General features: G+C 33.4%; 1 protein-coding gene across 5 annotated transcripts in view; it reads right to left on the reverse strand.

The window, feature by feature from the left end:
- Positions 1–207: 207 nt before the first annotated feature.
- LOC111045005 (COP1-interactive protein 1) overlaps positions 208–26,376 on the reverse strand; it is a 33,144-nt gene continuing 6,975 nt past the window's right edge. For 2 of the 5 annotated variants that reach the window (XM_039430929.1, XM_039430927.1), the window contains 11 exons: positions 23,022–23,352; positions 14,998–15,200; positions 13,185–13,351; positions 12,761–12,867; positions 11,964–12,108; positions 11,041–11,381; positions 9,908–10,094; positions 5,368–5,607; positions 4,410–4,586; positions 3,864–3,975; positions 208–1,011 (listed from right to left, as the gene is read on the reverse strand). In XM_039430929.1, the coding sequence (XP_039286863.1) occupies positions 959–1,011; positions 3,864–3,975; positions 4,410–4,586; positions 5,368–5,607; positions 9,908–10,094; positions 11,041–11,381; positions 11,964–12,108; positions 12,761–12,867; positions 13,185–13,351; positions 14,998–15,200; positions 23,022–23,347 (2,058 nt within the window). In that variant the 5' untranslated portion in view covers positions 23,348–23,352 and the 3' untranslated portion in view covers positions 208–958. Of the gene's footprint in view, positions 1,012–3,863; positions 3,976–4,409; positions 4,587–5,367; positions 5,608–9,907; positions 10,095–11,040; positions 11,382–11,963; positions 12,109–12,760; positions 12,868–13,184; positions 13,352–14,997; positions 15,201–21,271; positions 21,604–23,021; positions 23,353–26,376 lie in introns of those variants that run through there. The other 3 variants (XM_039430928.1, XM_022330307.2, XM_039430930.1) reach the window with 3 other exon arrangements.

Here is a 26,376-nt window from a genome sequence, read left to right on the forward strand (position 1 = left end):
AATATTTGAATTATTATATTTTATCGATAGACACATTAAAAAAGTAATTTACATGTTGACGGCTATACATCTCAGCCGGAACGCCACTCTACATTTGTACAAGTCTTTACTACATTAGGCTATAGTTAACAGCAAAAGCAAAAAAAAAACAGTTAAAAGAATTGAGTATGGTACTTAATTATGATAAAGATGAAGAATAAGAAGGTATTCCATGAACAATATCAATTTATTGATACATAAACGGATAATTTACATAAAATGTATGGCAACCATATGGAACAATTGTTCAGAAATAAGTAATATATCTTACAGGATATTTATGATGATCTTGATTTTATAACTTACAAAGCTAAATTTTCAACACTGACATTTTTTTCTACATTAAATGAGAACTTACAAAGTAAGGTAATGTTTTTTACAGTATAACTATCCATCTCCTACAAATGTCTATGTGTGAACATAATTTTAAGTAATACTCGGATTCGTTAAGTATTATAAGAATGATGTATACAGTCTTGCTAGTTAGTTTTTCTTATTGATCAAGTAATTGTTATGGATGTAAAATAGAAAAACAGCTTTCGGATTGAGAAGATGTAGCAGAGATACTATTTAGAAATATTGTTTTTATTGCACGTAATATTTATGTAAACCTGATTCATAACTTCTATCACTATACGATAATATAATAAAACTTCTATATACTAATAATACTTCTATAATAATACGATGAACTTATGATACATTTTTAACTTTAAGAGAAACTTAACAGAGAATATAATGATATGAAAAAAATCCATCACTTTTTTTAGAAACACGACAAGAATTAATTATGTCAAACTATACTATTTTCAGAATTAATTCTTCTTTAAATCCTCATTCTTAAAAGATAATCACAAACTGTACGGTGTATTTTTTAGATTTTGAAAAATCGCCTATAATTTCATGAATGTTGATGATATTATACTATTATTAGATGAACAGTTTTCCTTCCTCGATATTGCAGATCTACTTCTGAAAAGGAAAATAAATATATCAAGATAATATTAGAACAAGGAAAATTTCATTTTTTTACCAAAATGTTGTTAAATTACTCCTTAAATGTTGTTAAATTACTTATTAATTAATATGTTGTTAAGAATTGAAATTACTGTAGTTCAAAATTATATCACAAAGGACCGGTTAAATTTTAATCCTGATTAATTTCACGTGAACCAATCAGAGACCATTTTAAAAAGACGGCTCCTCTGATTGATTCTTCTGGAATTGATCAGGATTAAAATGTAACCGGATTTTGTGCAACCGGCACTAAGCTATTTACTATGTGGGTCAAGAGTCGAGGGTGGCCGGGCGTCGGGCGCTCTAGAGGCAGTTTGGCGTCCCCCCTCTCAGCGGAAGGACCTACAAAAAGACCAGTAGTGGAACTCACGTAGGTCACGAGTTTTGGGTGGAGAGACCAAGCCTCGCAACTGCTCAAAGAAGGGCGGCCATTTAGACAAAACTTCTTGGGAGAGGTGAGGCTTTTGACCCTGCGAAGTTTCGGAGGGGCAAAAAGAAAAAACTAAGAGACCAGATATGGGTGAAACTCCAGGCACAAATTTGGGTCAAGAGGCTGAGTCAAGGGTAGCCGGGCGCCCTAGAGGCAACTTGGCCGCCCCTTCCTCAGCGGAAGGACCTTCAAAGAAGGCCAGGAGTGGAACTCACATAGGTCACGAGGACTAATCAGTCTTAAGAGACTGCCAAGCATATCACACTGGATTGCGACAAGCAACCAGGTGATGAATGGGATGTTAGTATAGGGAAAAACTCCTGATTCTTGTAAAGGACACAGGTATTGGTTTGCCTAACTAACATACTACTTGGGAACACAATAAGCTTTGGTTGACGTGTGGGGTTCTTTGAACCTTTGGATCCTTGAATCCGTCCCTTCAAAAACAATAAGCTATTTACTATACAAGGCTTTCGGCTAACCGAGAATATTTTTTAAAAACTACACAAATATGTTTTACTTTGTATGTCTGTTCGTGGGCGCCGGCTAAGAACCCACCAACTTACTCCTTGATCCACAATATACTTTTTTGTAGCTTCTATTATAGGGCATTTCACAACTAAAGAGTGGTGAGCGAATAAACAGTTCCCAATCACGTTCAAAGCTAGCAAATCACACACCTGCAGTTTATGTTGGTCTAAACGCATGCGCACTCAGTTGATTTGAATGCAGCGTTTTCTATTGTACTATAATATATTGAATTTATGTAGGCTAAGAAAGTTAATGATCATTATTCTTTATGATAACTATTCTAGTTTTTCAATTAAATAGAATTAACGGGGATATTTCTTGATATGCAAAATTAGGCCTAAATGCAATAATATAATCTATTTAGGACCGCACGTTATAACGGATTTATAGAACTGCCATTGTTCTGCCAGGCAGTAGTTGACTGGCACTAGTTGTCTTAAAAAGAGCCCAGATATCCCACGTCGCTGTTGTTCTCGGACTTCCCTGTGCTTAATTAAAGACAACTGTATATTAAAACACTTCTCACATATATCAGGAAACACAAAATAGAACTACTCAGCAATATTCAACATAACTATCAAACTCGACACAGAAATAACCATGGATATTCAACACCTCAATTATATCACGGAATAGAACTTAGGTCTCCTCACTATCTAGCACAAATCGTCTATAGAAATTTACCCAATGATATCAGGGAGGCTGAGAGCTGCAGCGATGTGATGTATAAAAGGAAGCTGTTTAAATGGTTGATTGGCATAGGTTGGGCTGGAACCGAGGGCTTGCTCCATTCCTATGCTTCTTAAATCTCTACAATTTCATAAATAAATTGTTACAGTCTTGAGTCCTCTTGCTCTTTTTTTAGCTCTCTCTTTCCATTTAAGCACTCTTCACAAATTGTGACAAAAACAGTGGTAGGGAAGTGCAATAGTCTGTAGATTGCACTCTATCATATAGCATGTATGTTAGGTTATCTTAGTATTATGAATATATATATTTTTTTATATAACAGTGACTTCACTTCCTGTTTGATTGACAAAGGGGAGCTCCCGAGAATTTTCGTCTAAATGTGAGTTTTTAAGTGTTTTTAATCTATCTGTGTCGTGTGTATCCTGTTTATATATATATATATAATATATATATATATATATATATATAATATATATATATATATATATAATATATATATATATAATATATATATATATAATATATATATATATATTATATATATATATATAATATATATATATATATTTTTTAATATATAATTAATTAATTAACAATTTATAATATATATTTTTTTTGCTTATAACTATTTCAAACTTAATTCACTTTTTGTTATTAGCTTGCTCATAGGAACTCTCCCCCATTCACAGACGTATAGTCTTCTTGGGGGATTCCACTTTTCAGTAATGTTACAATTTTAAACAAAATAGTAAATAATTTATCATTATATTTATTTTTATTTTAACTTATCAATATTGTACAATTTGTAATTTTATGTGGAAATAAATTGAATTGAATTGACTAGTAGTTGCAAGTTGAAACAAGCTAAAAAATAGTTCTGATTGGTTCACCAAAGCGTGCTTTGTTCAAAGCGATAAGAAGAATGTTTAATATCGTTTATCAACACGGTCCATCGTGTTGGTATGTCAAAAATTGCATTGTAGGCGATGCAATTGGGAACATTTGAAAGGAGCATTGAAGGGAGACATTTTACAAATAAATTTCTATAATAATCAGATATCAACATTTAAAGGGACAAAGGGACATATCAACAATCAAAAGGAACATTTAAAGGGAAATTTTTGCAAATAAATTTCAATAATAAACAAATATAAACTTACTTTTTCTTTGTAGATCACATTGTAAATATCCCTCTTTGTAACGCTCAATTCATTTTTGATTCTAGCCATCATACGTTCATAATTTGCACAATGTTTCTCGAGCTTCCTCTGTTCCGGAAAATACAAGAGACAATTTAGTGAAAATATAAAAGCAGGTCGCATTCTGATGATGAGGATCAATATAAAAAAACAAGGTTTGGAAATGTCCTAACGCCAAGTTGTGCTGGGAATTGGTTCTTATTCCAATTCACTAATAATTCAGGATCTTATGAAATCATAATTATGTTTGATAACTGAGCTGACAAATCGCAACTTTATTTATGTATTCCTTATTACTGTTTTTAAACTCATATAAGATTTTTGATAAATCCATTCTTATCAATACTATTTCTTATTATTCAGTATGATAGGCTACAGTAATACAAATACATTGCAAATGAATTTAAACAATTTTATAAAGTACTGTAACTTAATCAAAATTGACTTTTTTAGGATTATCACATGAGAAAACCGAGGAAAAATGTGGAAATTTTCCAACTTACTTTCAACTGATTGTAACGAGACAATTTATTGCTAAGGGTTTCTCCTTCGATTGTTAAGGCATCAATACTTTTCTTAAGCTCACTTATTTTTTTGAGATAGTTTGTCTTTTTCTCCAATAAATCGTTTTCGGCCAATTCGTAGTCACGTTCCATTGATAGTGACAATCTTTTCTTCTCCTGAAATATATTAATTTAGAAATATATTATATGCTTCAATGTTTTCCAATACAAGTGATTTGCTGGTTTACTCCTATAGATTAGAAATTTATTTTGCAACTGTGAATGGACGTATGAATAAAACAAACATGCTTCCTACCATAGGCTTCCCATCAGTTTTTTTTCAACAAATAAATTACTTCAAAAGTTTAAATTTTTTAAAGACCCAAGTGGTAGAGTGGACGAAGTTTTCAAAACATCGTCTCATAAAAATAAGACATTGTATTCTATTTATAGGGTCAGCGAATTCAGAAAAAATCAACAACTTCCAAATATTCTATTTTCATTACTGCTAACTACTGTTATTAGTAGTCCACTAATTAAGAAGTTGGATTAGTTCTTTATGAAAAAACATAGATTCACAAACCAACTTTATAATATAGAAAAAAATAATTGGCAGGCAGGAGAAGAAATGTAACATTAACGACCAGCAATGAAGTTACACAAAATCCAATCAAATTTATCGCCGTAAAACGAATTCATCTAATGGATATCAGATTGTTAAATCCGTAAAACGAATTCATCTAATGGACATCAGATTGTTACCGTTACATGACATTATTTTACGGCGGTTAAATTTGATTGGATTTTCGTGCATCGGGTTGTAGGAATAACAGGGTAATAAAATTCTATATATTCAGAATTATTAGTTTTACAGAATTACACAGTCTATGATATACTATCTTAAATAAGGTGATGAATGAGATTGAAAAGTAGGTATTTTCTGTTATTGATGACTTACTTTCACGTAGTTCTTCAACTCAAGTTCAGCCTTTGCTGTTGCCTTTTTAAAATGTTCTAGATCCGAATTTTTCTCCGTCACTAAATCTTCGTACTCCTTCGCATGAGCTTGTAGCTCAGCGCTCAAATTACCCATCGATTCAATTTTTGATGTAATTTGTCGGAGTTCATCAGTCTTTCCATCAAAGCTCAATTGATAAGAGGTTTTTTCATCAATCAAAGTCTTCTCCAAGGTTTTATACTGAAATGTAAAAAACAAAATTATGCTTGATAACGTGTTTTAATTTTAAGTTACTAAACTTGATTTTATCAGATCAACCATGAAAACTAACTAACAAGTTTTATTACGTCATTCGAATTTATTTTTAAAGCTTTTTATGGATTATAATCTGAAGATTATATTACTTAATACTAGCTGGTAACCCGTGCTCCGCAAGGGTCTTGTTAAAAACTTGACCTGAGTGCTGAAATTTTAAAGTATTTAAAATAGGCAGCCTACAACCCTCCTCGATAAATTAAGAATCAATATGCAAAATTTCAAGTTAACCAGTTCAATAGTTGAGACGTAATGATGCGTCATTCGTGAATTTCCTATTCCGTACGTGTATAAGCCAAATCTTTCTTTTATTATATTAAATTATAGACCAGCCGGCACGACTTATCCGTCTCCGTCTGGACCCCCTGCTGAATCATTCACACTCGCTTCGCTCGCCTGCATTCTTCATCTGAGCTCAAGTCCTCCCGTCAAATATACATTTTTTGGATCGATTCAATTACCAGTTGACAGCAGGAAAACGATGGATAACGTCGATTTTGGTCATAAATTTGGAGAAATTTGAATGTCCTTTTAACATAAAACTTCTAGAGCCCAGCTAAGAATATGTACCAAATATGTACATTTTCTGATCATTTACTCATGATAAAACTGAGAAAATGCCGATTTTGAGCGTACCGTACCTTTGACGTAATTTTTAAGCCCTCAAGCAGCAACACTTTATACATTATTGTACACCTTAACTGAACCTATGTACCAAATTTTCTCTCAATTAGTTATTGAAAAATCAGAGAAAACGCAGAAAAACGCTATGAAACCGCCTATATATATCGGGCGTATCTTTGGCGAAGACAAAATTTCTAGATTCTAGCTCAACTTTTGTATCAAATTTTAACATTTTCTCTCCATTAGTTCTTGAAAAATGTGAGAAAATGCAGGTAAAAACGCTACGGAACGCTTGGAAACCGCAGTAAAACTGCCTATCTTAAGCGTATGTTTGCCACTCGAAACAAAATTTCTAGCCCCCATCTAAACTTCTGTACCAAATTTGAATTTTTTTTGTCAATATTGGTTCTTGAAAAAGCTGAGAAAACAGCAGATTTTGGGCGTATCTTTGGATTTTTTTTCAAACTCGTTCTTAGTGCGCCTCTAGAAGGCTGACTTAACATACATTCCAAATTTGAACGAATTTGGTTCAGTAGTTTTAGTTCTGATGATTATGAATGAATGAATAAGTGATTGAGTGAGTGAATGAATCAGTGCCATTTCGCTTTTATTATATGGATTAATTTCTCCAATATTATGTTTAAGTTTTGATTTCAATACACAGTAGTATTGTAGTCGTCCTCTAGCTTTGCCTAGGGGTCCTTGAAACGGCATATAAGCAAGGTAAAGTTCGCAGTGTGATATCCATGCCTTTGCAAAAAAAAAAAAAAAATAGAATAAAAAAATAAAAAATAGATTTGAGAGTCCCTAGATAGATGAAGGAATCGAAAAATTCCTTTCCTGACTCTCGACAGAGCTTTATTTTTCCCTTGGGCTTCTAAGGCATGCTTTAGCGTCTGCTAAGCATGTAGTCCAGTCAACGAAGAGAAATAGAGGAAAATTTTTGGAAGACAACTTTTGAACCCACAATTCTTCTTAGGGTAGTAAGTAGGTAAACGCAAATAGTAATTCCCCACATCTACAGGGCGTAGATGTGTCTATCATTGCTGACAATGAGGTGTGAATTTTATATTCTCAAATTATTACTCCAGAATATTCCAGTTACTCCATATATTACTGGAATACTCTGTACTACAGAACAGGACGTTCTGAGGGGGTGGGGGTGGTTTAAAGGTACCAGTTTTTATTTTTTTCGCATGTCTCGAAACTATATGCGCCACTTAAACAAATGCTGAAATTTTAAAGTATTTAAAATAGGCAGCCTACAACCCTCCTCGATAAATTAAGAATCAATATGCAAAATTTCAAGTTAACCAGTTCAATAGTTGAGACGTAATGATGCGTCATTCGTGAATTTCCTATTCCGTACGTGTATAAGCCAAATCTTTCTTTTATTATATTAAATTATAGACCAGCCGGCACGACTTATCCGTCTCCGTCTGGACCCCCTGCTGAATCATTCACACTCGCTTCGCTCGCCTGCATTCTTCATCTGAGCTTAAGTCCTTTTTTTTGGATCGATTCAATTACCAGTTGACAGAGACCACGCAGAAAAACGATGGATAACGTCGATTTTGGTCATAAATTTGGAGAAATTTGAATGTCCTTTTAACATAAAACTTCTAGAGCCCAGCTAAGAATATGTACCAAATATGTACATTTTCTGATCATTTACTCATGATAAAACTGAGAAAATGTCGATTTTGAGCGTACCGTACCTTTGACGTAATTTTTAAGCCCTCAAGCAGCAACACTTTATACATTATTGTACACCTTAACTGTACCTATGCACCAAATTTGAACATTTTCTCTAAATTAGTTATTGAAAAATCAGAGAAAACGCAGAAAAACGCTATGAAACCGCCTATATATATCGGGCGTATCTTTGGCAAAGACAAAATTTCTAGATTCTAGCTCAACTTTTGTATTAAATTTAAACATTTTCTCTCCATTAGTTCTTGAAAAATGTGAGAAAATGCAGGTAAAAAAGCTACGGAACGCTTGGAAACCGCAGTAAAACTGCCTATCTTAAGCGTATGTTTGCCAATCGAAACAAAATTTCTAGCCCCCATCTAAACTTCTGTACCAAATTTGAATTTTTTTTGTCAATATTGGTTCTTGAAAAAGCTGAGAAAACAGCAGATTTTGGGCGTATCTTTGGATTTTTTTTCAAACTCGTTCTTAGTGCGCCTCTAGAAGGCTGACTTAACATACATTCCAAATTTGAACGAATTTGGTTCAGTAGTTTTAGTTCTGATGATTATGAATGAATGAATAAGTGATTGAGTGAGTGAATGAATCAGTGCCATTTCGCTTTTATTATATGGATTAATTTCTCCAATATTATGTTTTGATAATAAGTTAAATAAGTTAAGTCAATATAAGTTTTGATTTCAATACACAGTAGTATTGTAGTCGTCCTCTAGCTTTGCCTAGGGGTCCTTGAAACGGCATATAAGCAAGGTAAAGTTCGCAGTGTGATATCCATGCCTTTGCAAAAAAAAAAAAAAATAGAATAAAAAAATAAAAAATAGATTTGAGAGTCCCTAGATAGATGAAGGAATCGAAAAATTCCTTTCCTGACTCTCGACAGAGCTTTATTTTTCCCTTGGGCTTCTAAGGCATGCTTTAGCGTCTGCTAAGCATGTAGTCCAGTCAACGAAGAGAAATAGAGGAAAATTTTTGGAAGACAACTTTTGAACCCACAATTCTTCTTAGGGTATTAAGTAGGTAAACGCAAATAGTAATTCTCCACATCTACAGGGCGTAGATGTGTCTATCATTGCTGACAATGAGAAGGTGTGAATTTTATATTCTCAAATTATTACTCCAGAATATTCCAGTTACTCCATATATTACTGGAATACTCTGTACTACAGAACAGGACGTTCTGAGGGGGTGGGGGTGGTTTAAAGGTACCAGTTTTTATTTTTTTCGCATGTCTCGAAACTATATGCGCCACTTAAACAAATGCGGAACTAAAGCATTAAAATCATATACAAAATTGAAGCTTACAAATTTTACAAGTTCATCCGAAAAATTTTCTCATAGCTCTCATAGTTTTCGAGATCTGCGATCTTGAATGTGCTGCATAAAAAATCACTTATGCATTATAAAAAAACACTTATCCCACAATTCTCTCATATTTTTGGCCTCATAACCTTTTAAACGATTGCTAAAAAGATCCATACTAAAAAGGAGCTTGTAGAGCATTAAATTCTCTTCAATTTGATGTATAATTCAACTATTTTACGCATTTCCCTACTACTGTTGCTACTGTTGCAGCAGTTTTTGTCAAAAAGTCAATTTAAAGTAAAAAATGTGGGTAATTATTAGTTTTATAGGATTTTATTTTTTGTTTTGGAGCAATACCAGAAAGTTTTGAAAAATGGTAGATGTTTCTGAGCAGGAAGTATTTAACTCTAGTGGCCCTCCGCCGATACAGGCAAAACCACAGGATGTGGACTGTACCTAACGTTAAACTTGTGTGAAATAACCCATTTTTCAACTTATATAGCTTAGTTTGAACTTTTTAAAACTTGATAACTTGACGGAGTGGACATTCTTAGCCTAAATAAAAATTTCAAGATTTGAAACTTACCATCTCATTCAAACTTTCCAATTGTCCTTCAATATCTCTCTTCTGTTTGCTTAGTTCTTCTATTTTTAATTTGGTTTCGGAAATTGCTTTACTCAATTGTTCGTCTTCAGCTTTGGCTTCAAGTATTAATTGTTCATGTTCTTCAATTTGTTTTAAAAATCCATCGAGGGTTTCACGCAATTCAGTCCTATAAAGAAGTAAGTTTCATGAAGTTAGATTCGATTGGAATGCATTGTGATAAAATCAAATGATTATAGTAAAAAACATACTAAAATTTGAAAATAATATAATGAATAATAGAAAATAAAAAAAACAACATATTATCATACATTTGACAATAATCATTGTTGGAAAAACAGCTAAGCAGCACTGATATAATTTAGTTGCACAGTAACAATGACAATGAATTAACGTACTTGAAGGGAATTTTGGTTTAAAATTAAAACACAATGGAGAAAAAACTATGGTATTTTTATTTCTTTATTCGTTTACTGGATGATACGCCAGTCAAGGAAGGGTTGTAGAGGGAAAATTTTGAAGACAATTTTTGAACCGGCAGTTCTGTTTAGAGTAGTAAGTTAAGGAGGTAACAATATCAAAATTCCCCAAGTAGTTAAAATGTACCATTTGTTGGTATCTCGTATATAACGCGAAAACTATCCATCTTACGGACATGACTGTTCTATACAAAATTGAAGTTTACATTATTCCCTACAATATCCATTTATCAACTTTTTCTATATCTTGAAGTTTCTATAGTTTATATAGTGCCGCTCTTGAAGGTGTGACATTTTTGAAAAAAAAACACGTTTGCCTCCATTTTTTAAAACATATTTTGCTCTTATAACTTTTTAAAAATCGATGGTAAAAATCCATGCTGATTATGAGCTTAAAGAGCATTGAATCATAGATAAAGGATAAGCATAAGCTATATTTAAGGTTTATAAGTATAAGCTATATTTCTTGTCTCTGATTGAATTCTCTTTAATTTCGATATGTACAATTTTACAGTTATACGCAGCCTTAGTGTTGAATGTAAAATCTAGAGTGTATGTCTAGAGTGAACAAATAATCATCAGTCCTAATTCTACAGGACTTCTAAATTTACGTGAAACTGTGGCATGAAAACTTACTCTTCGAGGTCATGCTCCTTTTCTGTGTGAGCTGTCAAGGAAGCCACTTCATCGTATTGCTGTTTCATCAGTTTGGTTTCATCTAGCAGCGATTTCGATTGTTGTTGCATAGAGTCCAGCAGCTGTTGCAAATCGACATGCCTGCCCTGAAAGTCGTCCAGTGTGGTTTTGTGACAACTTATCGACGCAGACAGGCCCTGCACGTTGTCCTGCACCGTTCGCATACGCTCACTGAGTTCGTCATGTCGAGCCTCGACTCCAATCAAAGGCTCAATGCTGCTCTTCAAGCTCTCTATTTCATTACGGAGACTGGTCTCAGATTCGGACAGTGAATACATTTTCTGTTGAAAATAGACATTTACATAATAAAGGCGTTACATTAATGGTTACAGACATTTCATTCATATTTGAGGAAAAACGTTAAAAACATAAATATAACAAATAGTATAGACGAATGTTGTAGAATTTCCAGCCATTCTGCATCTATACACAACAAAGGAGAACAAGAATTTCCTCCAGTAAGTCAGAATCATTGATTGGAAGATGATAATGGTATTCTAAGAATCTGAAATGAATTCGGTATTGTAATGTAATTTTAATGAGATATTAGATTAGTTTTGTTTTTCAATCTGTTCATTCAATTAATCCTGATTTTTATCTCAATTATTATAAACTGAACAGTGCATTCATTTTAAATTAATTTATTATTCTTTTCTGACTAGCGCTTTGCCCTCTGCATCCCCGTGGGGTGGGTAGCAGTCTCCTCAAGTCGCCCTTAGCTAGTGGCAAAAATCATTTCAGTTTTCTCGGAATTCGAGTCTCAAATATTGACAACATATTGATGCCACAAACAAATGAATAGATAAAAGTAAAAAATATAAATAGATAATTATAATAATTTTTTATATCTTTAGAAAGCTCACCTCCTTCAGTGGCAAAATTCCTTCAGTTATACTCTTATTGGAGATTTTCATGATTTCTACTCTGTTCTCAACATCAAGCTTCTCACCTTTCAATTGCTCAATCGAATTCTTTGTATTTTCAATCTTTGTCTCGAGTGCAGCAATTCTGAAAATTAATATCAATTGAGAGACTTGACAAATGTGGAAATGATTTTTATGAACATTTGTTTTCAATCAAACAATAGATACAGTATGTAGAATAGATTTTTTCCGTGTGTGGAGCTCACATACGATCTAGGTTTCTGCGCGGCTAAATCTGATGATGAGAGATGAAAGGAGCCTTCAGCTTTAGGTGGGATTCGAACTACCAGACAGCGATTTTTCTGATACAAAGCGGAATCCGTTCAATCGGTCACTCTCTCAATTATCTAAATAGTGTAATATGAGACAGTGGGTACCGTAAAGGAGGCAGTAGAGGTCTCAGACATTCAGTGGGGGGTCCAGACTATGGGAGTCAGGATACCCTCGTCTCTGGAAGTAGCATGAGGCATGTGAAATATCCCAGACTGTGGGATTCATTGCTAACGGGAGATCAGCGTCGTAAGAATAAGATGGTAGCCTACCCCTTGGGCAGGTAGTTTCTCAGGAGAGCTTTCAGAATGGCTAACATTCTATGAAAATTTCAGAAATAATATTCATAAAAATCCATCTGATTGTGATAAAGACAGATATTTAACACAAAATACAATCATACACTACTAAATAAAAAATAAACTAAATTTAATTCAACAGGTAGAATGTAATTTTAAAATAATCACTCGTTTTGTAATTCAGCAAGATTTTTATCCAGTTCCAGATTTTCATGTTTGATGGCCTTCTCCACAGCAATAATTTCACTTTGCACGGCAGCAATCGCCTCCTTTGTCTGGAAAGTAATATAAGAGCATGATATCAAATATGATTAAAAACAGCCTCTATAATAGAAAAACCACGAATAGCGCTAAGAAAACAACACATATTCAGTTTTGTTGATTTAAACTTTGTGCACCCAGGCATCAATACATAAAATTTATTTTCATATAAAGCATAATGTAAATCAATGTCATTGTGATTCATCGACAATATTTTATACCTAACATTTGGAGGATAACACTATATGTTAGCGTTTTATCAAGAAAAAAAATTTTAATTATTGAAAATAAAAAAGGAATTTAATAATGGGAAATAAAAAAATCAACTAACCAACTGGCTATTTTTTTGCGCGTTGGATATGATACTATTTTGCTCATTAATCTTTTTCATAACTTGCTCAATTTCCAATTTCATTTGCATCAGTTCATTCTTCTTAGAAGCAATTTCATGAGCCAATTTCAATGGTTGATGTACATCTTCTATTTCTTCATGACTTACTGAAAATAACATTTTGAATGATAATATTATAATAATTTTATTTTATTAAAAAATATTATAATAATAAATATTAAAATTGATCAGTGCCAAGCTATTCTAACTTATTCAGTTTATACATAAATATATACATAAATAATACATGCAAAATAATGTTTGGGGTGGGTGATATCCTGTTGTTAATATACTACACTTATGCCCAGTCGGTATCGCAATATGGTAGCCTATGGTGTGGGTTGGTGAATTAGACAGACACTTCAAAACATTTATCTAAATCAAAAGCACTAATAAAAGCAGCACTTATCAAATCAGACGATACCCTATATTATACTAAATATAATAAAAATAGAAGTCAATTTACACCACAAGTCAGAACTTGCGATTTCAGTATGCACGACAATTTTCAAATCAATAGAACTGACATGCCTGTATGCCGTAGACAATTCCCTTACATAAGTAATAGACTCATCTACCTAATACCAGATAAATTGATAACAAAAACTAGTATTGGTAGAATTGCAAAATGGATAAAATCAGTAAATATATCTCAATTTATTCACACATAATGCACTATTTAATGCCACCTTCACCTAATTATCTGTAGATATGTTTCATTTATTGCAATTACCTTTCTGAATTTCTTTTAATCCTAAAATATATTATTTTATATATTATTTATATTGGATTTATATTTGTCTACTATTCTGTATTTTTTCTAAACCACAAATATAATTGTCATTTCATCTCCTTAGCCACATACCATAATAAAAATCAATATTAAATAATAATGAATTATTGAATTTTAATGCTTCAAATTACATGTTTAAATTTATTTTTCCTTTTTATTTTTGTTTTTCATTCATATGTATATATTCTTGTTTCATTTATTGAATTTTTATATTGAAAATGTATATTATTGATACTCGCTGTAAACACTCAAACTTCGGTTTTGCAGGCAGTGCCTAATGTGTTATTTTGATTGATAAAGTTACTTTTTGTGTATATAAGGATTGATTATTATCTTATTATTTTGCATAACTTTGTATTAAGAATTATTATTTTCATTGTATTATTTTATAATTATGGCGAAATAAAATTTGATTTGATTTTGAGACTGTCTTTATAGACTAGCAGGAGGACGAAGAGATTAATATCTCTCTCCCACTTAACACTCTTATACAATTTTAAAGCATTTATTACTACAACAACATAAATATCAATTGCATTTCCTTAATAGAAAATTATACATAATAAAATTGATTAAAATAAATCTAAATTTCACTTCTGTGGGCTGGCTACAAGCTCAAGTCTGGAGCCTTGTGTGGACATAAGCCTTGAAAAAAAAACAATTTTATAATTTTATAGATGCTGACATAAAATAAATTATTCCAATATTTGGAAATTAGCATCAATCAGGACGTCTACCTTGAAAAGAAGATGAATGAGCATACTTATATGAATAAAAATAAATCATTTTCAAGCATCAATTAAATTTAATGTACAAGCCAAAAAAATTGGTTTTTATGAAAAAAATTGTGAATAAACTTTCTATTTGTAAAGTTATTTTTAAAAATCACGAAAAAACAAGAAAACGTATAAAGGAAGACTATGGATGAAATTACGTAGCTTATATCATTTTATAACTTACACTCATTGAGATATTTTTGTCGCTCCTGCAAAAGATAGTTTGCAAGTGAATCGAACTGTTGATTGAGTCCTTCCAGCTCAAGTTTTATAGTTTCCTTTCTCTTATAATTATTGTTTGCTTCAACTTCACCTGAATTTTTATCATTCAGAATCTTCTTCACATAATTTTTCAACTCATCCGTCACAAGTCTGATACTCAGATTCCTAAAAAAATATATTATTATAAAATTTTCATTTCCCATTCAAGATTACCCATTTGATAATAATTACAATGAAATAGGTTTAGCTCTTTCATAAAAATGAATTATTCTAATTTTTAAATAAACAATTTGTCAATTGGGAGAAAGATTCGTCGGAAAATCGATTCCAAATGCACATGGTTTGATAATATAAATAATATTATTTTTAAAAGACGATGATCATTATGATAGCAATGTACAACAATACATTCTGATTAAGTGATGTTAGATCTGTTACATTCAATTACAAATTGTGAGTCACATTTTTTATCAAGAATTTATTAATAGAACATTATATAATGCATTAGGATACAGGTCTACAAATTTGATATTGGAAAATAATTGTACTGTTATGAAGTAAGTTCTTCATTATATCGATATATTAAGCTATAAATTTAATAATAAGAAAATAGCTTCGGCAGACATTGATAGAGCTCACCGTTTGGGTAAAAGAAAATACACCATTAGACCGATTATTGTAAAATTTCTTAATTTCAAAAAGAAATTGGACGTCTTATCAGCTACAAAAAAGTTGAAAGGGACAAATGTTAGAATAGATGAAGATTTCGGTACTCGAGTGAGGAAAATTAGATCAGAACTTAGAATTTTCCTAATAGAGGCTAAGAAAGAAAGGAGGGCATAGGGCATTTCTTCGATGTGATAAATTGGTTGTCAATGGTAAAGTCTATACACTGAGTGATTTAAAAATCGATGATAAGCTTGAGGAAGATCCAAGTGTAGCAAGTGAATCTGAAAACATTCGCTATTTGATCTCTGACGGACTAACTGTTGAAACTCTGAAGTGGTGGATCGTTCACCGAAAACCTCGTCACAATCTGCACAGGAAAACGTCGATGAAATTCCAAGTTTTCCGATGGAGAATGAACAGCGGAACAGCTCAGATGTGAATCAAGACAACTCCAGTTCAACGGGTGCTAATAAGGTGCGAACACTAAGGCAGTAAATGCTTGGAATTCACGTAAAGTGCAAGCACTCAGAGAGGCGGTAGCTACTCCAAAAAAGCAGTATGACTTCCAGAGAGGCTCGGGGATGACGACGAAAGCGACAACGAAGAAGAATTTCACACCAGGAAGAGGAAGAAACACACAAGGGAGAGGATCACCGGGACCGGGAGTACTAGGATGGCTGCAGACTGGTTCGACGCGTCAGAGCGCCAGAGTTGCTGCATGGGAGACAAGCCAATAAACCATAGCTATTGGAGAGAGGTAGCGTAAAATTGCCGGCAGAGGACGGAACAGTGAACTGTTTTAATGCAATGTTCTGGAATATGCATGGAATAAAAAACTTTTGCGAGTTGGACTCTTCACAGTTGAGGTTTGTGAGACATTTTTCTGTTATTTGTTTATGTGAGACATGGGTTACTAGCTCGGAATTGAACTTAAATTATTTAAATGATTATAGATGCTTTTCACAACTAGCAAAAAAAATATAATAGAGGTGGGCCTAGTGGTGGTATGGCAATGTTTATTAAAAATAAATTTCAATCTACTGTAATTGAAGCCAATGATAGTGTTATGTGTTCTGAATGGTAGGTCTATCAGTGATTCTCCAGCTAAGTTTACATTCCATGGCGCAAACGGGAATAGCCTTGTAGACATGATATGGACGAATGTAGAAGGATTAGAAATGTTAACAGAAGTGATATGTTTATCTCTGATCTTGTATTAACTTCAGATCATCTGCCTATTATTGTTTTATCAAATATACAGTTAAGAAGCTCAGTGCCGTTAATCAGTGTGAGAGAGATTAAGGATAAGTGTTTTCGTTGGGAAGATAGCGTTAAAGCAGAGTATACTTTTTATCTCTTTTGTCGGAAAGAATTTTCTCTCCTGCCGATTGTACGGTCGATCAGTTATCTGACTGCTTGTTACGATCAATTACTGACGGAGCTGAGAGATTAATAAATATGGTAAGGGTGGTGAAGAGAAGGGATAACTTAACTGATAAGCCATGATCATATCGAAAGTCCCCATCCCTATCCCTTGTGCTAAAGCGATGAGGGTGGTTTAAAAGTTGAATTTTTCAATGTTTGGCTTACACGCTCATATCTTAAGAAAAATGCGTTCAACCGACATGACTGACTATTCAGAAATGAAGCTAGATAAATTCTCTACAATATTTGTTCTGTTGTGATTTTTGATATCTCCAACAGTTTTCGAGACAACAGTTTGGCCTCAATTTTCCAATAAGTGGTGGAAATTGAATCCAGGTGACCCATCTGCTAGTGAATTAATGTTATGAGCTTTAACATCAGAAATTCAAAAATCATCATTCATAATGCTTGATCCAAAATAACATGAATACCACTCATCAAAATTTTGTTGAAGTGTTTCACCACAATGAGCAGGAACTCTAGATAAAATATGCTATTCCACGAAAACAATCAAGGCTCTCAACAGCCTACTCACACCTTCCACTCAAAGATTCAATACTGAGCAAAAAATTCACTCTCGACTAACTTGCTGTCAGAATCAGGCTCACGCTCGAGGCGAATTTGAAAGAAGTTTTCAACTTTCCAGCCTTGACGCTAGAGAATCACAAAGTTTGTTTAATGAATGATTACATTAATCAAGTTTATAATCTTTGACTCTATAATTTGTCCGTATTTCTTTACAAAACTCCCCTGTCAATGCAAACAATTGAAAAAATATTTACGAAAGACTTATCGATCTTCTGAAAAAGAGAACTTTGATCCAGTAAATTTAAATGATTTCCTACAGGCAAAACTGAATTATAAAAAACAATTGAACTGGCGAAAAGCTCTTAAACGGAAAAAATTAAAGAAAATTCAGAAACGTAAAGAATACTAATGAATAGTATTCATTACTAGTCCGTTCCTTCAGATGTAAAGACGTATCAAATTCAATTGGCTTGTTAGAGTGGGTTTTATTTTTCCGGGAAAAATGTAAGGTACCAGATTTATCTCTACCCAAACTGATATTCGCAGACACTAGACAATAGACACCCCTTCCTTGATAGACCAGTTACTGTAGAAGAGTTGGATTGCATTCTGAAAAATACAACAAAGGGTAAATCTCCGGGTCCCGACGGTATTCCTTACGAATTTTTCAAGTTTTTGCCCGATAAATGGAAATATTTCATCACCTACATTTTCAATCGTATATTGGACACAGGAACGGTTCCGGGGTCATGGGCGTTCGTGAAAATGTTTCTATTGCACAAAAAAGGTAGTTTATCGGATCCAAAAAAATTATAGAACTATTGTAATTATAAATAGCAATTTGAAAATTTTTACTAAATTATCATGTAGAAGACTGACTCATTGGGTTGAATTCTGTGGCAGACTAGAAGAGATCCAGTCTGGGTTCAGAAAAAATCGAAGCTGCTTAGACAACATTTTCGTAATGAACACTCTTATTAAGTATTATTTAATAAATAAAAGCAAAACGTTTTTCGCCGTTTACGTGGATTATGAGGCCGCGTTTGACTCTGTTCCTCATATAGGGCTATGGGATAAGCTGGGATCTTTAGGTGTGAGTAGAAATATTTTGAGTCTTACAAGAATTATATTTGAAAGCTTGCTTTAGTATTGAGGTTCAGGAAGAGGATCATTGTAAAGTGCAATCACAACCCATACAGGTGACAAAGGGGGTTTTGCAGGGGGACTCTTTGAGTCCACTCTTATTTGCATTGTACATAACGGATATGGAATCGTTTTTTAGACAGAGGGGATTGAGTGGTCTACGTCTTGGAAGGGGTCATGATATTTTAATGCTGCAATATGCAGACGATATCGTCATCTTTGCAGACAGTATTCCAGATACTAGAAATAAAGTTCGTTGTTTGTTCGAATTTAGCGAATCACTGGGGCTAAAGATAAACTATCATAAGACAAAAGTAATGCCATTCCACAAGGGACGTCTTAGTAAAATGGGGAGTATTGCATGTCAGGGGGGGAAGATTGATTTTTGCAAGGAATATAATTATCTGGGAGTAGTTTTATAGTCATAAGGTGGTTTCAAAAATATGTGTAGTAGAGCGTTAAATAAAGCTAAAGTAGAGACCGCTGCACTTATGAATACCTTATCAAAGCTCAAATCTGATACTTGAGAGATAAGACAAAGTTATACGAATCTATCGTGATTCCAGCTACGCTCTACGGAGCTGAAATTTGGGCGCAGGGCATGGAAGAAGCATTAGAGAAGGCTCAATTGTTCTTTTATGAAGAGTACTGTTACTGGGGCGGGCTTCACCAGGATGGGCAGTTAGGTTGGAAATTGGTCGAACTCATTTCAAATTCTTTATATTCAAGCTGAGTCTATTATGACTCATAAAAATTCTAAATATGTGTGAGTCTAGGTACCCGTACGTTTGTTATAGAGTTCTTATGGAAGCTGAGTTTGGGGAACGAAATTGGGTTACCCACGTGAAATCTTGGCTTCGCTTATTGAACTTGGGTCAAGTCTGGGGAAATGATGGTTTTTGTAGGGTTGATCTCACAAACAACTACAAACGTATATTAGATGATTATAGGATACATATTAGAAATGAAGATGCCCAGCATGCGTTCGCATCGCAGAGCTGTGGCATGTATTGGAGAATAAACCCTAATTCAGAAATGTCAGAATTGTTGTCATGTAGGATTCCGATTAATGTTTCAAGATGCATGACTCAGCTCACAATTCCTACTGTCTTGGGAGCTATACTCAACTTTGGTAGTAGAAGATATTCACGGGACATTAATAAAGCCCGCCCATCTTGCAACACTTAGAATGAGTCTTTGAGCCATTTTCTATTGAGCTGTGGAGTATATCAGGATGTAAGAGAACGGTACATTGCGACGTATGTATATAATACAAGCTTACCCGGCGAACTTCGTACCGCCAAAAAGTCAATGTATCTCATGTAGCGCTTGACTTTATTTGGTGAATCATGAAATTTATCTGACAATCGATATTTTCATTTACATCTCAATACGGACTTCCTATGTACCTAAAACTACCGTTTTAATACCAGTAAACAATTTTATCACAGAGTGGCGTGTTTATTACAGCTGGTAAGTTTAGATGCTAAATCATATTATCACATGATCTTGAATCATGATGATCTTCCCATTCTACGTTAGCCGCTCGGTCGACAATTTCGAAAACGTAGGTCTGTAAAATAGATTAATATATAATATTATTATTAGCCCCCCTATTAAAATTTCTGGTCAGAAACCATCCTCAATATTCACACAACATATTTCCAAAGTTTCATGCCGTTCTGTTAAGTAGTTTTCGAGTCTATAGGGAACAAACAAACAAACTAACACACAAACAAACATTTATTTTTATATAATAGATTGTGGACGATAGAGATAAGATTATAGTTTTACTTTCAAATTTATCAAGGCAAAAAATATTAGATTTTTATTCCTACACTGTGGAATCATTAAATAGAAGAGGATATGCTGTGGTGTGCCATAATTGATGAATTTGCAATGTGCCATTTTTTAGTGTACAAGTAGCATCGTTACCTGATGACGCTATTGATCCTAGATCATTTATTCTGTTTGTTTGTTATGCTCTTTATTGTGTTGATGTTACAAATTGTGCTCCTGTGATTATCAATTTTTCCTGCTAGTCTGCTCTGTTTTTGATATTTTTGTAATTTATGTAAACTTATTTATTATTGATGTTCGTGTGCAACTCTTTGTATAGGGCATGGCCCTTATGACAAATAAAGATTTCTATTTTATACTAATAATAAGAAAACACTTCAATAGAAATTTAATGGATATACTGGGATTTTATTTGCTTTGGTACTCAGCATCTTCATTTTATGAACACAAGTGAAGTGAGATGTTGATCTAGGTCTCCAAGTATAATAATATAGCAATCCAATGCTCTGTTGCTTCAATTTTTAAAATGTTTTTTAAATGTATGGCCAATATATTCAAGTGAACATAGGTATAAAATAAATATCACTTCATACGGATACTCGCATCTGATAAATCATTGAATGAGAGGAAAAATAGTTTTAAAGAAAGAAAGCCCGAAAGTGTATACTCACTTGTTTGATAGCTCATCTCGCTTGACGAGTTCAAGTTTATGCTCGGTTTCTAATTGTTGTATTTCCTTTTTAATCTGTTCTATTTCAGTATTTTCTCGTTTTACAGCAGACCAAAGAGTGATATTCTGTTGTTTGAGATTGTATATCTGTGCCTCAGATGAGAAATTTCGTTCATCCAGCGACGAAATTGTATCTTTCAGATTTTCTCTTAGTTGCGCATTTTCTGAAAGAACGGATCTAACGTCGTCACTCATGGAAACCTGAGTTTGCGGCTCATTTGCATCGACGCTTGATGCAATCTGCTTTTCTTGAGTATTTGAAGACATATTTCCTGTAACATTCATGAGGTGATAAATAAATGAACACATGTGAAAACTCCTAGCAGATTTAATAATGTTATGCGGTACTCAGATATAGAAGATATTCACGGGACATTAATAAAGCCCGCCCATCTTGCAACACTTAGAATGAGTCTTTGAGCCATTTTCTATTGAGCTGTGGAGTATATCAGGATGTAAGAGAACGGTACATTGCGACGTATGTATATAATACAAGCTTACCCGGCGAACTTCGTACCGCCAAAAAGTCAATGTATCTCATGTAGCGCTTGACTTTATTTGGTGAATCATGAAATTTATCTGACAATCGATATTTTCATTTACATCTCAATACGGACTTCCTATGTACCTAAAACTACCGTTTTAATACCAGTAAACAATTTTATCACAGAGTGGCGTGTTTATTACAGCTGGTAAGTTTAGATGCTAAATCATATTATCACATGATCTTGAATCATGATGATCTTCCCATTCTACGTTGGCCGCTCGGTCGACAATTTCGAAAACGTAGGTCTGTAAAATAGATTAATATATAATATTATTATTAGCCCCCCTATTAAAATTTCTGGTCAGAAACCATCCTCAATATTCACACAACATATTTCCAAAGTTTCATGCCGTTCTGTTAAGTAGTTTTCGAGTCTATAGGGAACAAACAAACAAACTAACTCACAAACAAACATTTATTTTTATATAATAGATTGTGGACGATAGAGATAAGATTATAGTTTTACTTTCAAATTTATCAAGGCAAAAAATATTAGATTTTTATTCCTACACTGTGGAATCATTAAATAGAAGAGGATATGCTGTGGTGTGCCATAATTGATGAATTTGCAATGTGCCATTTTTTAGTGTACAAGTAGCATCGTTACCTGATGACGCTATTGATCCTAGATCATTTTATTCTGTTTGTTTGTTATGCTCTTTATTGTGTTGATGTTACAAATTGTGCTCCTGTGATTATCAATTTTTCCTGCTAGTCTGCTCTGTTTTTGATATTTTTGTAATTTATGTAAACTTATTTATTATTGATGTTCGTGTGCAACTCTTTGTATAGGGCATGGCCCTTATGACAAATAAAGATTTCTATTTTATACTAATAATAAGAAAACACTTCAATAGAAATTTAATGGATATACTGGGATTTTATTTGCTTTGGTACTCAGCATCTTCATTTTATGAACACAAGTGAAGTGAGATGTTGATCTAGGTCTCCAAGTATAATAATATAGCAATCCAATGCTCTGTTGCTTCAATTTTTAAAATGTTTTTTAAATGTATGGCCAATATATTCAAGTGAACATAGGTATAAAATAAATATCACTTCATACGGATACTCGCATCTGATAAATCATTGAATGAGAGGAAAAATAGTTTTAAAGAAAGAAAGCCCGAAAGTGTATACTCACTTGTTTGATAGCTCATCTCGCTTGACGAGTTCAAGTTTATGCTCGGTTTCTAATTGTTGTATTTCCTTTTTAATCTGTTCTATTTCAGTATTTTCTCGTTTTACAGCAGACCAAAGAGTGATATTCTGTTGTTTGAGATTGTATATCTGTGCCTCAGATGAGAAATTTCGTTCATCCAGCGACGAAATTGTATCTTTCAGATTTTCTCTTAGTTGCGCATTTTCTGAAAGAACGGATCTAACGTCGTCACTCATGGAAACCTGAGTTTGCGGCTCATTTGCATCGACGCTTGATGCAATCTGCTTTTCTTGAGTATTTGAAGACATATTTCCTGTAACATTCATGAGGTGATAAATAAATGAACACATGTGAAAACTCCTAGCAGATTTAATAATGTTATGCGGTACTCAGATATAGTAGTTATTCCTTTCTTTTATGTAAAATTTGATCTCTTGAAGCATTAAAATGGAGCTGAACTAGTCGAAACAAACAGAAAGTGATCATGAACGGAGAAAACATAGCTTAGCTTAACGGCGAGTTCAACTTAGGCACTACTCACAAAAGAGAGACTCAAATCGTACCACTCCAGTCGCGGATACCAGTCTTTCAGACTTATTTAAAATAGTGAATAATAGAAGGCTTATTCAACTTTTGTAATGGGATAGAATGGGAAATGTTACTACTTTATCAACAGAATTTTATAATCATTTTTGAATATCAAATTAGAAATTTGGCCATGGTAGTTGACAAAACACTCACTTTGGATGATATAGGAAGTCGCTCTAGTGTGAGTAGTGCCTTAAATGATCATGGTTGAAAAGTGATCAACAATTCAACAAATTGACTAATATTGCCAACGTCACTACCTAATCAAGTGATTGGAAACCATTGCAACTGCTGAGATAGATTTTTACAGATTTTTGAGAGAAATTAAGAATCCTTAAGACATAAAATATTGTCATAAAGACATAATTATAGGCTGCAGTATTTATCTTTCTCATAACTTATTAAAAACAATTTGAAAATAGATGTTCTGTATCTTTTAAATAGAAACACAGGTAGGTAACAATATTATAGATTAAAAATTTCTACAATGTACAAAAGTTTATTGGTTAAGAGGGAGAGGGGGCTCTTATTGCCTTAACTTCGCCCACATCACTTTTAATGTTATAAAGTGCAAATGAAAAGACGTTTATCTATTTATCTATCAAAGTTTTAAAGAAACCAAAAACTACAAGCAAAAATATGAGCTGAGGAGAGCTGAGTCATATTGTTGCTTCTCATATTTTCCGATGACCAGGACTGAGTAGGACCTGACCTACCAGTCAAAGTTAACAAGTATGTGATTTTTTCAACTTTTGTAATTATTGTATAGAATGGGATATTTTACTACTTTATCAACATAATTTTAATATCATTTTTGAATTTCAAATTAGAAATTTGGTCATCGTAGTTGACAAAACACTCACTTTGGAACGATAATGATAGGCTATAATGAAGTCGCGTTGGGATTTGAGTCCTAGGTGGTCGGTATTGTAAAGTTATATCATTTACTTTTACATAAAAAATTTAATAATTGCTTTCTATAAAGTAAGTAGGGCCTACTAAATGTTCCAAAATATAATGTAAAGATAAAATAGAAAAAATCTGGTGTGGCGCACTCACACAACTTTCCTTGCCGTTATGAAAATTGATCTCCTGACGCTAGTGTTCCCGCGCATCTCAAGTACTATTCAAAGATTTGAGCCAGCTGGTGACAGGGCAATAACGCTGGAACACACGAGGTCTGCTATCTCTTCGTAGTGAATGATTTAATAGAATCAACAGTTGCCAACAGTTAGCAATTTAATAATCATATTTACTCGGATTTCGAGCTTATTTTCAATTCTAGGTGGAAATGTTACTGGACATTAATTGCAGAGATTTTCATGCTCAATCTTTTCCACTTGAAATTTTTCGATTAAAATGGATATGAAGGCTGATAATTGAGAATCTAAAATAAAACTTTGCATAGATGGGGCAAAGCTCCTGAAATTTTTACAGATATAGGACTTGTTGCAGTTGATAGAGCTTATCAATGACTATTCCAGGTATAAATTTGATCGAAATCGTTGGAGCCGTTTTCGAGAAAATCGCGAAAAACCCTGTTTTTGACAACATTTTCGCCATTTTAGCCGCCATCTTGAATCGCAATTGATCGAAATTGTTCGTGTCGGATCCTTATATTGTAAAGACCTTACGTTCCAAATTTCAAGTCATTCCGTTAATTGGGAGATGAGATATCGTGTACACAGACGCACATACACTGTGCGTACAGACATTCGCTCTGCTCCGCAACCGAACGTCACTCCAGCAGAGCGATTGATGATCGACCGAGGAGCAACAGGGGTTCGACCGGGGAACGCGAGAAGATCTAACATCTTCCGTAACGTTCAAGATGGGTGCGTGGGCGGAGCGACTGTGGTTCGATGGAGGAACGAAGGCGGTACGAGGGCGGAGCGTGCTCGGTGCGGGTTGGAAGCGCGTATATGTGTACGCAGCTTTACACACACACATACACACACACACACACACACACATACAGACCAATACCCAAAAACCACTTTTTTGGACTCAGGGGACCTCGAAACGTATAGGAATTTAGAAATTGGGGTACCTTGATTTTTTTTCGGAAAGCAATACTTTCCTTACCTATGATGATAATAGGGCAAGGAAAGTAAAAACTAAATTAATTGAGTAAATAGGCATAGGTAATTTTTGGAACAAGAGTATGTTTGAAACTATTATATAATAAATAATTCACCTCATAGAAAATGTATTATATCCTTGAGATTTTTCATTGTTATATTTTTGTGTTTTTGATAATAATTAGCCTATTCAAAAAATATATTTTATCTTTCAAAATTATCTTGTCTAGATTCATCATTATATATCTCATTCCTTGATGAAAAAAAACATATTGGGGAAGCTGGGGTAATAAAGAATGGGGTAATAAGAGAAAAAAATCATAAAAAAATAAATAAAAGTCATAAAAATTAAAAAAAAAATAGTTTTTAGTAGTTTGAACATTGGATTATTAAATAAAGTTGTAAGTGTATTCCAATCTTCATGTTAAGTCATCACCATATTATGCTAAAAAAATGCTTACGCCTGATTTAGTGGTTTGAGTTCGGTAAGCCTCTCATAAAATTGATGCTCATTTTTTTTTGTTTCCAGGATTATAAAGAAGATATGAAAGGAGTCATCAGATGGGTTAATTTATTTGAAAAATAATTATTACCAATTCTCTTATTACCCCACAGTGTTTATGACGGTGGGGTAATAAGAGAATATGCTGATGAACCCATTTCATATG

Source organism: Nilaparvata lugens, chromosome 6 (assembly GCF_014356525.2).
Source record: "Nilaparvata lugens isolate BPH chromosome 6, ASM1435652v1, whole genome shotgun sequence".
Lineage (NCBI taxonomy): Eukaryota > Metazoa > Arthropoda > Insecta > Hemiptera > Delphacidae > Nilaparvata > Nilaparvata lugens.